At 38.0% G+C, this 15640-nt stretch overlaps 1 protein-coding gene across 7 annotated transcripts; it reads left to right on the top strand.

Moving 5' to 3' along the window:
• Positions 1 to 5419: 5419 nt before the first annotated feature.
• LOC127434457 (E3 SUMO-protein ligase PIAS2-like) lies at positions 5420 to 15308 on the top strand. 7 transcript variants are annotated; one of them, XM_051687282.1, is made up of 15 exons: positions 5470 to 5519; positions 6443 to 6642; positions 7039 to 7507; positions 10991 to 11078; positions 11166 to 11216; positions 11337 to 11427; positions 11654 to 11788; positions 11949 to 12054; positions 12281 to 12354; positions 12489 to 12649; positions 13359 to 13492; positions 13654 to 13831; positions 14083 to 14222; positions 14317 to 14354; positions 14497 to 15308. In XM_051687282.1, exons 3-15 carry the CDS (start codon positions 7042 to 7044, stop codon positions 14689 to 14691), a joined length of 1857 nt encoding a protein of 618 aa, XP_051543242.1. In that variant the 5' UTR covers positions 5470 to 5519; positions 6443 to 6642; positions 7039 to 7041; the 3' UTR covers positions 14692 to 15308. The 7 variants fall into 7 exon arrangements, with proteins under 7 accessions (XP_051543205.1, XP_051543196.1, XP_051543242.1 ...); XM_051687289.1 differs by having other exon boundaries at positions 5476 to 5837; positions 6556 to 6642; XM_051687255.1 differs by having other exon boundaries at positions 5476 to 5837.
• The last annotated feature ends 332 nt before the right edge of the window (positions 15309 to 15640 follow it).

The raw sequence follows: 15640 nt of genomic DNA, 5'->3' as shown, positions 1-15640 counted from the left end.
CTAAAATCCTATGCTGACCAGCTGGCCCCCATCTTCACACAGATCTTCAACAGATCACTGGAGCAGTGTGAAGTTCCCTGCTGCTCCACGCTCCACTATCATCTCTGTCCCAAAGAAACCCAAGACCCAAGGACTTAATGACTACGGACCCGTTGCTCTGACATCTGTGGCCATGAAGTCATTTGAGAGACTGGTGTTGGCCCACCTGAAGGACATCACTGGACCCTTTCTAGATCCCCTTCAATTTGCTAGTAGTGCAAACAGGTCTGTGGATGATGCAGTCAAAATGGGATTGAATCATATCCTGCAACATCTGGACAGACCAGGGACATATGCAAGGATCCTTTTTGTGGACTTCAGTTCGGCTTTCAACACCATCATCCCAGCTCTCCTATGGAATAAATTAACCCAGCTCTCTGGTCCCATGTCTATCTGTCAGTGGATCACCAGGTTTCTGATGGACAGGCAGCAGCTAGTGAGACTGGGGAAATTCCCTTCCAGCACATTTACTGGTGCCCCCCAGGGATGTGTGCTCTCCCCACTACTGTTCTCCCTGTATACCAATGACTGCACCGCCAAGGACCCCTCTGTCAAGCTCTGGAAGTTTGCAGATGACACTACTGTCATCGGCCTCATCCAAGATGACAATGAGTCTGCATATAGAAGGGAGGTTGAACGGCTGGCTCACTGGTGCAGTCATAACAACCTGGAGCTCAGTATGCTCAAAACAGTGCAGATGATTGTGGGCTTTTGGAGGAACACCCCAACATTGACCCCGCTCACCATTCTAAACAGCACTGTGGCAGCAGTGGAATCATTCAGGATCCTGGGCACTACCATCTCACACAGGGGCGGACTGGGACTAAAAAGTGGCCCTGGACTTTCTGGCCCAGAGCGGCCCACCAAACCTGGCCAGCAACACACCACACCATAACACACTGGCTCATTGATTTCATTTTCTGGCTCAATTTAAAATTTTGTGTTTGAAAAAAAAAAAAAAGAAGACAACATTTATATTGACTGCTAGTCATGACAATGGGCCCCACAGTGCAAAATGGTCATAACTTTAAAACATATAAAACCACCGTAAATGTGATGAGTGGATTTTTTTAGAGAAAGCACTAAAATAAGCACTTAATAACTCAGACAAATAACATGTCCCAAAACGTTTTTCCCCAACATTCAGATGTTAGGTTAAAATGTACATGAAAGTACAATGGAAAGTGTGTATTTTAGGTGCTGTGACAAGTCAGCATTTCTTCAAAGTTTTTAAAGATCTTAATCAACTTTCAACTTTTTTTCTAGGAATGCAAATAAACTATTGTGTTTTTAATAGTTAATATGAGGTTGTGGAAACAACAAGTATATAATAATAATAATAATAATATATATATATATATATATAATATCATAAAATGTTTAAAATAGTTAGATGAAGAAAGTGTCACACAGCAGGACACTGATGACAATGCTTAAAACTTAAAGTCAGTTACATAACTGTAAATGTTTATTTTAAAAAATAAATCTATGAAAACAAAGTTGGACAGAATATGTACATATATAAATATAAACAAATATAAATATATGTAAAAAAATAAAAAATAAACAAAAAAAACATACCTTTTAAAGTGTTGAACTTAGATTAATTGCTCATATTTTCACTCTGTGTGAGTTTGTTGCATCTTTATATTTGCAGTGTTTTAATTTCTTCCCCAGATTATTCTTCAGAAAAAGTGAAAAGCCCTGTGTTTTGACGTGCTGTTTCTGCTTTCCTTTAAAGAATGTAAACCTCAAAGACTCAAATACCCACAAAGCACACTTATTTTCTGTAATTTTATCAGGCGTAAGCATTATTCAGCAAGCTGCACTTCAACTTCAGCTTGCGGTATGAATAAATCATGCAAATGTCTATGTCAGTGCTCGAATTGAATCGAGTCTTATGGGGGGTCTCCACCATAAGACTTTTTTTTTTTTTGGTGGTGTGTATAAATTGATTGACATATTGATAAATTGCAATATACAATTTATACAAAATATACAATATATTTATTTGATCATAATATGCATAACTATATACTGTTTATTAAAAACAGGCTTACATAAAAGAACAGGCTTTTGTGTTGATAAAGAATACAAAATATATACATTTTCAGTCCAGTGTTATATAACAAAGAGAGATAAGCTACTATTCTTCTTTTAAATGGCTTATGACAAGTAATACTGGATTTAGAGGGTGACAAAGCAGCAGACTCAAAAGGGCAACTATGGCAAATATACCAGGGCACTTGAAGACCTGTAAAAGCATATGACTTCAAAATACATTGAAATGTCTCAAAAACAGTAGAAAATAATCAGATGGCTTCCAGACTCACTGGATGGTATCACTGTCAGATTCAGACGTGGCACAGGAATAATTATTTCATAATGTCTCAGAAAGCAGTGATAAAGGAGCAGTCAGTAACTTCAAAAGGACCTGTTTAAGGACCTTTTTTAATTACTTAAACAGCAGCAAAAGGATGGCAAAATACTATCAGGCTGTAATGATACTATAGAGAGGAGATTAGGTATGAATCCAGGTGCGGGAGCTTTATTCAAAGAGTGCAGGACAACTGGGCAAACATTATAAATGTCTTTACTGTCACTTTTGATCAATTTAATGCATCCTTGCTGAATACAAATATTAATTTCTTTAATTTCTTTCCCAAAAAAATGTATTGATAAATTCTTACTAACCCCAAACTTTTGAACGGTAGTGTATAATTTTACAAAAGATTTCTATTTCAGATAAATGTTGTTCTTCTGAACTTTCTATTCATCAAAGAATCCTGAAAAAAAAAAAAGTACACAACTGTTTTCAACATTGATAATAATCAGAACTGTTTCTTGAGCATCAAATCAGCATATCAGAATGATTTCTAAAGGATCATGTGACACTGAAGACTGGAGTAATGATGCTGAAAATTCAGCTTTGATCACAGGAATAAATTACATTTTACTATTGTATTATTATTATTATTTTAAATTGTAATAATATTTCACAATATTACTGTTTTTACTGTATATTGGATCAAATCAGTGCAGACATCGTGAGCAGAAAAGACTTCTGAACTTTTGAACAGTAGTGTACATCCAACAGAATAATTCTAGCATTATTTACCAAAGTAGTATTTACTACCCTAAAAACAACTGGATGGTTGATGTCCAGTGACACTTTGTGATGATAATGTTTGTTCCAAAAGACTTGTTTAAATGCATGAAACTAGTTTATTAGATATTAAAAATATAAATTGTGACAAGACAGGCTGTCAGTCTGTGTGTTAGTGTTGGTGGGGATTTTTCAACGATTTCAGTGCAGTTACATTGTTACGTCAGTAAGGGACTGTCAGTCAGCAGACTATTCAACCATTTCAATCAAAAAGGCTGCCTTATTCAGGAACAAATAATGCTATGGTTACCAATATTTCAATCATTGCTATTTCAAGAGTGAATCCCACATTTATATGCGGTGGCTGTTGATCCTCTTAGCAGCATGAAAAACACGTTTTATACAAATTCTGAATGGATAATATATAGCATAGAAAGCGCACAACGAGCGCTCCCTTTATAATCACTAAAAAGCTGTCACTCATCTTCATTGCGATCTCTAGCACCCCCATAGAACCAGGTCTATTAATAATGAAAACTGAGTAAGCCTAAATGTTTCCAGTTTATGCAAGGAATAAAAAAGCCCCGTCATGGAGTGGATAGATATAGTAGAATGATAAATAGAGAGAAAATGACCCCTCAAAAAAATCAGTAAGAAGCTTTCTCTTCCCGACTGTGAGTGGAGGTTTATTATTCTCCATTTTTTAGCTAAAGTTAGCTTCACCGGAGCGGTGCCAAGCAAGCAGTCATGTCAACGATGTCATGCTTAGCGGTCTTTAGATGTGGGTGGGGCGTTTACATTTTAAAGAGACATGACAACTAGCCTATAAACAAACGTAATATGAATTATTGTAAATAATTCACGAAATTTACTGTATCTACTGCATTAATTTAATCAGATTTGTCACTATTATTTTTACCAAAATATAAGTATCTTGGGGTCCACCCTAAGTCTATTTTTTACTTCTTATGGGGGGTCCCTAATACCTTATGGGGGTCCCGGATCCCTCAAGCCCCTCCTCAATTCGAGCACTGGACTATGTACTGCTCATAGCTTTACTGTTTGCAGATTTTATATATGCTGCTCTTATTATACTTATGTTGTAACTTGCAGTTATTTGTTATTTTGTGGTTATTCAGAGCTCATCTTATACTTAACATGTTGTCTTTGGTTGTCACCATTATTGTGATTTGTATGTCAAATAATGAAGTCCACGCGAAGTACAGCTTTAAAGCGCACATGCTGATATACGCTTTGATGTGTAATTGCATTTAAAAACAAATGTCTTTTCAGTGTTCAAATTAAAAGCCATTCTACTAGTTTGACTTTACAGAGTCTTTTGAATATTCACTCTGTAATGGGGTCCATGTGGGCATGTTGGAGCCCAAGGCAGCCACCTATATTGCCTGTAGGACCGGCCGGTACTTGTGCAGTAATGGGCTGGCCCTAATTATCCAGCGGCCCACCGGGAAAACGCCCGGTGCTCCCAATGGCCATTCCGCCCCTGATCTCACAGGACCTGAAGTGGGAGACTCACATTGACTCCCCTGTGAAAAAGGCCCAACAGAGGTTGTACTTCCTTCGCCAGTTGAGGAAGTTCAACCTGCCACAGGTGCTGCTGATACAGTTCTACTCAGCAGTCATTGAGTCTGTCCTCTGCACTTCAGTAACTGTCTGGTTTGGTTCAGCTGTGAAATTGGACATCAGAAGACTACAAAGGACAGTTCGGACTGCTGAGAGAATTATTGGTTGCCCCCTGCCCTCCCTTCAAAAACTATACACTTCCAGAGTGAGGAAAAAGGCTGGAAAAATCACACTGGACCCCACTCACCCTGCCCACTACCCTTTTGAACTGTTGCCTTCTGGCCGGCGCTACAGAGCTCTGAGCACCAGAACTGTCAGGCACAGGAACAGTTTTTTCCCTCAGGCTATCCATCTCATGAACAGTTAAAACTATACTATAATTACGTGCAATACACAGCCTTGTCAGTTATATTATTTAAAATATCCTACCTCTTCTGCATTACATTCCCTTGCACTGTATATAACAGATTTGTATTTGTACATACTATATTTTTGTTTTATTGTGTATTTCTATATATACTTATATTTCTATTCGCTTTTTATTTCTATTAAAAAAAACGTGTTTTTTTATTATTATTATTATTATTATATATTTCTGTCTTATTGTATTGTTTGTGCACTGGAAGCTTCTGTCACCAAGACAAATTCCTTGTATGTGGAAGCATCCTTGACAATAAAACAGATACTGGTTCTGATTCTGAGGAGGTCGAGCGGTGGCCACGTGACGCGACATCTCCGGAGTTGGCAGGATGAGCACAGCCAGAAAATGGCGGATATTGAGGAGTTACGGGTAGGCGAAAGTGCAATGATAGCTGGCTACCTTGCGTCTCTCACTCTCTGAAGACATTATGCTGTCCCCGTTTTGTTATGCTGCTTTACCGGTCGGTTCGCTGCCCACTGTATAGATTATATAATAGTTAATACGCAAATGTCTCATCACTCCTTCAGGCTGATTGTGATTAGACTGTTAGCCACCGAGCTCGAACTGCTACACAAACATTGACAATCAGCCTGTAAATATCACTGAGACTGTTCTTATTACCCACTATCACTGCATGAAAACGCTTTATTATAATGCCTAACCGAACTTGACGACTGTTCGCTGCAGGTAAAAAGTTTCTTACGTTACAGTTTCTTCACTGCTCCAATTGTTTTGGCTGGTCTTTTGTTAGCTAGCGTCCGGTTGGACAGCACTGAACATGTATATGTTAACATAGGTGTAGTTTTTTTTTAAAAACCCTTTGTTTGCACGGTTAACCGCTGTCTAGACAAATATATCGGACATCTGTGTGCAAATATATGTGTAGCCCACAACGTTTTATATTAAAATTGCGAGCTGCACTTTAAGAGGGACACCTCGAGAAGGTTGTTTACAAGCCTGCAAGTGAGTTGCCAGCAAACAAGACAAAGTTGGTTCCTGTTATTGTGAGCGTTTTCTCACCACATGTCTCAAGATAATGGCATTTAGTAACATAATGCATAAGTCATCTTTCTAAAGTTTAATTTAATGCCGTGCAATTTAGCATCAGCAGCGACACAGCTTTGAAATTACATCTGTATAACGTTTGTGTTGGATATTTGAAAGTTAGATACATGCTTTTCTTTGCTATTATGCATGCCTTTATAAGTGATTTATGTTGTCTTTAAAATTGCTAGTAAATTGTTCAGAAACGCTGTAACTGACTGTAAACAATGTTGTTGTTTTTTCTCCAGCAATTCAGTTAATTCCTCCTGTGGCCAACATGAACATCTGTTTTGTCCTGTGTCATGCTCTTGTGCTTTTAATGTTCATCTAATGGGTCTTGAAATTATTCTCAACATTTTAGATGCTTTTTGGTCACATTTGTTAAGGATTTTTAAAGAAAAATGGATTAACACATAAGAACAATCAAGCATGGACCGTTTAATGAAGGGTCAGTTGAGATTTTCTTATTTCTCTGGGGTTTCTGGAATGGGTATATTTGGGTGGGTTGTCACCTCACTTCACACACAATACTGGATTTATTGTTGGTGGAATAAATAAATCTTCTTACAAATGAAACCTTTGGTTCTTTAAAAATCTCTCATAACCAAATACCTCCATCTTATGCCATGTTGATTATTGATACACAGATTATTGTCTTTTGGCATTACTATAAATGCAAAACATTTTGTAAAATACTTTACAACATGGCACAGAGAGTGGCTGTTCTTACTAACTGTGTGGCTACAGGCTAAAACATTTAATTTGCTTGATCAGCCCGTTTGCTTTTCCATGACTGGTGTTGCAAAGCGCCCTGTTTTATTGCCTGTCTGAATTTGTGTTGCAGAATATGGTATCAAGTTTCCGTGTCTCAGAGCTCCAGGTACTTTTAGGTTTTGCTGGAAGGAATAAGAGCGGTCGCAAGCATGAACTTTTGCTGAGGGCTCTGCATTTACTGAGGAGTGGCTGTAGTCCTGCTGTGCAGATCAAAATAAAGGAACTGTATCGTCGGAGATACCCAAGAACATTTGAAGGTCTTTCAGATTTGACGGCTCTCAAGTCAAGCATCAAGTCTTACTTTCACATAGTCGGTGGTGCCACGGTTGTGAGCTCAGATCTTCCTCTGCAAACCAGCCATTCGGACCTGGTGCAGCAGCACCTGTCGAGCTGTGAGTCACCTGTTTTTCATGAATCAAAGCCCATGATGAATATGCAGCAGCCCACGCCACTTATGGCTCCCGTCCACCCGGACGTGCAGATGAAATCCCTCCCTTTTTACGATGTGCTGGACGTCTTGATCAAACCATCAAGTTTAGGTAATTTTTTACAAAATGCTTGGCTTCTTCCAAAGTACTTCATGCATGGCAAAATTCTAATCTGGACTTTATATGTGACTGTTGATTAAGAGAGGAGAATAGAGCTTTATGTTGAGCCATGCATTTCACAGATGTCTCAATTTAAGACATAAAAGATGCTGTAAGTGAATATTTTATTTATTTAAATTTATGTAATGGTATGCAGAATATATTTTTACTCAATGAAATATATCACTGAGATCTGTCTTGAGATATCCCTCCTATTTCAGTGACAGCACTAGACTGTGTAAACAGTAGGGCTGGGCGATAGTATGATATTGACAATGTCTTACAAAGATCCCGATACGGATTGCGAACAGATGATGAATGACAATGTCGGGAAATGGCAAAACCGTGGATCTGGGAAGTTGCCAAATATAGTGGCCAGGGTGTGAAACTAGCACCCTCCACCAGCAAAAGGTGATGAGGCTGTATCCAGTTCGTAAGCTCCTCATCCAAATATATTTCATGTGCGGGTAATTTGCTCATCTACTCACAACAGGCGGGCGACTTGTAAAATGTCTCTGAGTGACACTTGACAAGAAATGCTGTTAGTCACAAAGACATGCGCTTGAAGAAACGCACTTTATTATATTTTGAAGAACAGACAAAAGAAAAGCCGTCAGTGCCTGTGTCTGCTACACTGTTTGTTCAGAGGCATGCAGCGTGAGCCTGTCATGTGGAACAAGCGCATATAAAGAGTTTTCACTCTTTTTTTGTTTTTTTTCTCTCCGTTTCATTCGTCTGAAAACTGTTTGCAAGAATAATGGCGTCTGTGAGAATGCTGCAAATTATCTCTGATCATCTCAGGAGATGCTGTGAGTTTAGTCCGCTTTATTTCCATGTGGTTGGCATGCATTGTAGATGCAACTCTGCAGGTTCAGTAATATATACAGGTGCATCTCAATAAATTAGAATGTCGTGGAAAAGTTCATTTATTTCAGTAATTCAACTCAAATTGTGAAACTCGTGTATTAAATAAATTCAATGCACACAGACTGAAGTAGTTTAAGTCTTTGGTTCTTTTAATTGTGATGATTTTGGCTCACATTTAACAAAAACCCACCAACTCACTATCTCAAAAAATTAGAATATGGTGACATGCCAATCAGCTAATCAACTCAAAACAACTGCAAAGGTTTCCTGAGCCTTCAAAATGGTCTCTCAGTTTGGTTCACTAGGCTACACAATCATGGGGAAGACTGCTGATCTGACAGTTGTCCAGAAGACAATCATTGACACCCTTCACAAGGAGGGTAAGCCACAAACATTCATTGCCAAAGAAGCTGGCTGTTCACAGAGTGCTGTATCCAAGCATGTTAACAGAAAGTTGAGTGGAAGGAAAAAGTGTGGAAGAAAAAGATGCACAACCAACCGAGAGAACCGCAGCCTTATGATTGTCAAGCAAAATCGATTCAAGAATTTGGGTGAACTTCACAAGGAATGGACTGAGGCTGGGGTCAAGGCATCAAGACACAGACATGTCAAGGAATTTGGCTACAGTTGTCGTATTCCTCTTGTTAAGCCACTCCTGAACCACAGACAACGTCAGAGGCGTCTTACCTGGGCTAAGGAGAAGAAGAACTGGACTGTTGTCCAGTGGTCCAAAGTCCTCTTTTCAGATGAGAGCAAGTTTTGTATTTCATTTGGAAACCAAGGTCCTAGAGTCTGGAGGAAGGGTGGAGAAGCTCATAGCCCAAGTTGCTTGAAGTCCAGTGTTAAGTTTCCACAGTCTGTGATGATTTGGGGTGCAATGTCATCTGCTGGTGTTGGTCCATTGTGTTTTTTGAAAACCAAAGTCACTGCACCCGTTTACCAAGAAATTTTGGAGCACTTCATGCTTCCTTCTGCTGACCAGCTTTTTAAAGATGCTGATTTCATTTTCCAGCAGGAATTGGCACCTGCCCACACTGCCAAAAGCACCAAAAGTTGGTTAAATGACCATGGTGTTGGTGTGCTTGACTGGCCAGCAAACTCACCAGACCTGAACCCCATAGAGAATCTATGGGGTATTGTCAAGAGGAAAATGAGAAACAAGAGACCAAAAAATGCAGATGAGCTGAAGGCCACTGTCAAAGAAACCTGGGCTTCCATACCACCTCAGCAGTGCCACAAACTGATCACATCCATGCCACGCCGAATTGAGGCAGTAATTAAAGCAAAATGAGCCCCTACCAAGTATTGAGTACATATACAGTAAATGAACATACTTTCCAGAAGGCCAACAATTCACTAAAAATGTTTTTTTTTATTGGTCTTATGATGTATTCTAATTTTTTGAGATAGTGAATTGGTGGGTTTTTGTTAAATGTGAGCCAAAATCATCACAATTAAAAGAACCAGAGACTTAAACTACTTCAGTCTGTGTGCATTGAATTTATTTAATACACGAGTTTCACAATTTGAGTTGAATTACTGAAATAAATGAACTTTTCCACGACATTCTAATTTATTGAGATGCACCTGTATATATATATATCTTTGTATTAAAGAAACAAAGACGAAAGTGATTAAATCATAAAGTAATACAGGACATGTTCATCTTGAACCTAAAGTTGAGTTTTCTTTTTAGGCATCATTAACTGTATTACCAAAACACAATACAAACACAAATTCAATAAGAACACACATTTGGCAGCATTATTTTGGAAACACAATGGAATTTATTAGGCTTTATTATTATCTTTACATTTATAATTGTCTTTAGTTCTTAATCTGTAGGCTATTAGTAATTTTCCACCTGTTGTCGTTGATGGATTCTTGCATGATGGCAAATGGGGCCATTGGAGATGGTAAATGTTTGGATTTGGGGAGGTGGTTGTATAAGATTTTTTGATCACTTTTGATGCAATTTGAATTTAGAAATGTTTTTTGTGTTTCAATAAATGAATAAAATGTTTAAAGCAAAACAATTCACCAACCCTAGGCAGGGGGGTTGACGATGTAATTGGATATCACAATATGTTTTAAGGTGATTCATCCTAAAATATTTTTTTACATATTGCCCAGCCCTAGTAAACAGCAATTTTGCACGTTCTCATGGTGTAGTAGTTGAAGCGGATCATTTAGTTTTGAACGCCATATTCAGATTCATAACCGTTTTTACTATTTTGCTACTTTCGTGTTTGACAAACCCTGGGAAGGCGCTCTGCTGCTCTTCTGCTTGGTGACAGTCTCAACGGTACAATGGCATCTTGGTTTTGGAGAGAGTGGGTGTGTCTAATTAAATGGCTAATTCTTGTGGAAGCTTCTGAATGGCTAAAATCACTTACAGCAACGTTAAGCTTTTGGTGATGATGAATAAAGCATAGTTTTAGGGTTTTGAGTAGCAGTAGGGTGATGTAGTTTAGTGATGTAGCTGGGTTATAAATGATTTCCCTTTTGTCTGTATCTTAGATTTAAAATAAAACCATATTCCTCTGATGACTGTTTTGTGTTGTAAAGGGGCCAGTACTGTTCAGCGGTTTCACCAGGAGAAATACTTTATATTTGCTTTGACTCCACAACAAGTGAGAGAAGTTTGTATTTCTCGGTAAGAACTTCATATGACATGTCTTTTAATCCTCCTCTGAAATGTGATTCTTTACTGTTCTTACCCTTTGCTTTTGCTCTTACCTAGGGATTTTCTTCCAGGTGGCAGAAGAGACTACATGGTTCAAATTCAACTACGGTATGCACCAACTAGGACTGTTATCTGCATCAACAGTATTTACTAAGCTGTCACTTTTATCTGAGTTTTAGACTCTTAAAGTTTCATCAGAATGACTTCTGTCTTTTGTGTTGATATTAGGTTTTGTCTAGCGGAGACCAGCTGTCCACAAGAGGACAATTATCCAAACAGCCTGTGCATTAAAGTCAATGGGAAGCTCTTTCCTCTCCCTGTACGTAGTTTTATTGTAATAAAACTTCTGTAAACCTTTTGTTTAATGTTTTTTTTTTTTTTTTCCCGTTACCCTAAATGGTTCAAATTCTAATTAATACAGATCATCATTGTACATTGCATGTGTGTAACAGATATTGTTAGTTTGAATAGCAAGATGTTAGATGTGTAGTCCTGCTGTAAGTTTTACACTACACATACTGTATATAATTGTTGATATGTCGCAGGGCTATGCACCACCTCCTAAAAATGGTGTGGAGCAAAAAAGACCAGGCAGACCACTGAACATCACTTCTCTGGTTAGGTTGTCATCCGCTGTACCAAATCAGATATCAGTCACATGGGCACCTGAAATAGGAAAAGTAAGTTAACTTATGCAACTGCGCCTACTGTTTTAACCATGTTATTTTCCACACCTAGCAATATCAGCTTCAGCGTTCTAGCTTATATGTCAGGTATTATTTACTTGTATTGCTTTATATACTAAAGATTTGTATGTATTTCCCCCCTCGTTTTCTGCAGACATACTCCATGTCTGTTTACTTGGTAAGGCAGCTGACCTCCCCACTGTTACTGCAGAGATTAAGAATGAAGGGGATCAGAAACCCTGACCACTCCAGAGCATTAAGTAAGGCATCATTTACCACTTTCCCCTTAAAAAAAAAAACCTTTGTATTTTAATCTTCAATTTAAACCTGATCAGCCATCGTTGTACTGAAAATTCTCTGGTGCCATTTTATATTTGGCCATTGTCTTTCTTGCAAAATTACCTTCTCTATGTTTTTAGATAACGTTAATGGGCAGAATTATTAGAATAATTAGCTGAATCCACCCCCTCTTTCCTTTCACAACAGTTAAAGAAAAACTCACAGCAGACCCTGACAGCGAAATTGCTACAACCAGTTTACGAGTCTCACTTATGTGCCCTGTAAGTTACTGCATCAAAAGATTTTTTACTTTTTTATTTATTTTTTTACTTTTTTTTTGTGTGTGTTGATGTTGTAGCATGACACAAATTTGAGTTTTGTGTGACTAAACTTTTGTGTATTCTCCTCGGCATAGCTTGGTAAGATGCGCCTTACAGTACCCTGCCGAGCTGTCACCTGTTCTCACCTGCAGTGCTTTGATGCTGCTCTCTACCTGCAAATGAATGAGAAGAAGCCCACCTGGATCTGTCCCGTCTGTGACAAAAAGGCCACATACGAGAGTCTGATCATAGATGGGTGAGACTGTTTCTGCTATGGCAGAGGTGGTTAGAAACACTCTGGCCACTCTAAAGAAATATTTCAGGTTCAATACAAGTTAAGCTCAATCCACAATTTATTTCGACTCGTTATTCCTTTTCTTTAAATAAAGCAAACATCGCGGTTACAGTGGGGCATTTATAATGGAAGTGAATGTGGCCAATTTTTGGAGGGTTTATAGGCAGAAATGTGAAGCTTAATTTTATAAACATTTATTCTTCTGTTAAAACTTGTGTAATATTTGAGCTGTAAAGTTCTTTAAATTGTTATTTTTACAGGCGGTTTTAGGGTTTGTTGATATTACATCGTTATGGCAACAAAGTTGTAAAATTGGCTACATCTTTCCACAGAAAAGATAAGTGGTTTTATCACACTAAAATCATGTGTACATGCATATTGTTGTCTTGTGGCTATACTTTTGAAAAGTGAGTATTTTAACATTTACGGACGGACTTTAATTGTAAGTGCCTCACTGGAACACAGATTATTTTTATTTATTTTTTTAAAGAAAAGGAGGGGCAAGGCAAAATAAATTTTTGTAGTAATCAATATTATGCCACAGATGCTGTCGATTGAGCTTAACTTCAATAGAACCCAGAATATTCCTTAAACCGTGGTGAAATCTTGAATGTATTTTTACTTTATAGGCAGTGTGTTACACATAGTAAACAAGGCTCTCTCTACTCAGGCTTTTCATGGAAATACTCAATGACTGCACAGATGTAGATGAAATCAAATTTCAAGAGGATGGGACATGGTGTCCAATGAGACCAAAGAAGGAGGCTTTGAAAGTGTCATCTTCATGTATCCCAAAAATTGATTGTAAGTGATTTATATGTTAATTTCAATTCAGAAGAAAACATTGAATAACATGAATTAGATTGGATTAACTTATATCTTGTTTAAGTTGGATGTAAATATGATTTCCATGTTGAAAAATGATTACTAACCCCACCAAATGATGTCTTGCTGTGACCCGTCAGGTGCTGTCCCAGTGCGACAGAGTGCCATGGTGCCACTCCCAGAACCCAGCAGTACAAAAAAAGCAGACGTGATCGATCTGACGCTAGAGAGCTCGTCTGATGATGACGAGGAGTGTGATCCACCTCTGAAAAAGCGCTGTGTCTACATGTCAAAAGCTGAGGAGATGCACAGCAAAGGGTTGGTGCTCACTGATTTACTACAAAATCTGGCAGACTGATTTGCCATTTTGTGACCACAGACGCTGAACTTTGAACCACACATTAAACATCAGTTGTACATTTTTATTCTGAATAAAGTAATCCAAAATGTTTCTCAAAATCCATCAAAAGTTTGATTGCAGTGGATCCTACACTTCCACATGATACTTTATATGGCAACAGCATAGCAACATGGTTTGTGATTTTATTTTTTTCCTTTTTCTCTATTAGGGTTTTGACTTATCAGCCATCAACTGTTCGAGTGCCAAATGTCCAGGCGCTGGACACCTCATACCTGACCTCCTCCATAGCAGACTACTCTGTTCCATTCCACCATTCAACCTTATCCACTATTCCCACAGATATGCAAAGTATGTTCTTATCTGATCTGTCATCCAATCAAATATGCTTTCATTAATTCTCAAGTTTCAGAAGTTTCTCATACTCCATGTGTGTTTCCCAAAGGTCTTGATTTATTTTCGCTGATTCAAGGGGACCCACAGGTATGTGTAAAATATTCTTTCTTATAATGAGATTTCATTGGTATTTTTAATGGTCTGATATTCAGCTGTTTTCTGTCATACTGGGTGTGCACAGACTTTGTTTCTGAAAGATTATCGCTAGTTTGCTTGCTTGTTTTTTCAGCAGCATTACAGAGCCCCCATATTTTTAGACAACCTCTCTAGCAGTCTTCAGAGTGCCACCACCAGCACTGGCCTTGTATCCTCATCAGCTCAGTATACAATAGAGACGGGAACCCATAGCAGCAGCTCTAGTCACGAGACAGGTGTCATCACTGGAGGATCTTCAGGCCTCTCAGACATTATCTCACTAGACTGAATCATGGTTCATCTTTGTTGGCCAGAATTACGCCAGTCACTAAACCAACGACGAATCAAATTAGCTAAGCTAAAAGAAAAATGTGATGGACTATGGAATTCAAGAATCGTATTTTGACAAGGAACTAGGAGGACTGCAATGAAGCAAGATCTTGTGGCTTGGTCAGCAAATGCACCACTGACTCGAGCTATTTTTTCTTCAAATTAGGGTAACTTAAGTTACACTTAATTACTCATCCATTAGCTTTTTGATTTGAGGAGCAGAGCAAAACAGACTGAAAAACGAGTGGACTGAAAATGTCAGACACATCAAACCGTCAGCGGTTCTGCGGTTGAAACGAAAAAGGAATTTCAGCGGCAGCTCAAATTGTTGTCCTTAACAATTTCAGCAGTGCAATTATTAATATTTTTGTTACAATTTCAGACTTCAGTTGCAGCAATAAAAACTCTTTGTTGTATATTGTAAAATGTTTACTCGTCTGATATCAAGACAAATGTCAGATTGCAACAGTTTTGTCTGTTTTTTAAGATTGTGGTTTTAAATTGTGATTTAATTATTTTATCAAAGGTAATCGGATTCCTGATTGCTGATGCAGTAAATCAATTTTGAATCTGTAATTTTATGTGGAAGTAGTTTGTTTGTCCCCTCTACCCCATGTTTTTGTTATCTTAAAGAAATTTAACATATTTGCCTCAAAAACTGCAACATGACCTGCTTTAAAACTGTATAATTTTAATGGTTCTTGTTCCGCTCATAAGACATGCAGCAATAGGTCAAATGAAAATGAAGCCATTCAATGTACTATAAACAATTATGCCTCAAAGTTTGTATACAGGATGTCACATAGGATCAACACAATACACAAATCTTCCTTATTTCGTTCTTTTGGAGGTCTTTTATTGCTAATGGTTATTTACTTTATAGACATAAGTAGCAGTTTGAATTCATC

Source organism: Myxocyprinus asiaticus, chromosome 4, assembly GCF_019703515.2.
Source record: "Myxocyprinus asiaticus isolate MX2 ecotype Aquarium Trade chromosome 4, UBuf_Myxa_2, whole genome shotgun sequence".
In the NCBI taxonomy this organism is placed as follows: Eukaryota; Metazoa; Chordata; class Actinopteri; order Cypriniformes; family Catostomidae; genus Myxocyprinus; species Myxocyprinus asiaticus.
This window is presented reverse-complemented; position numbering and strand designations above follow the sequence as displayed.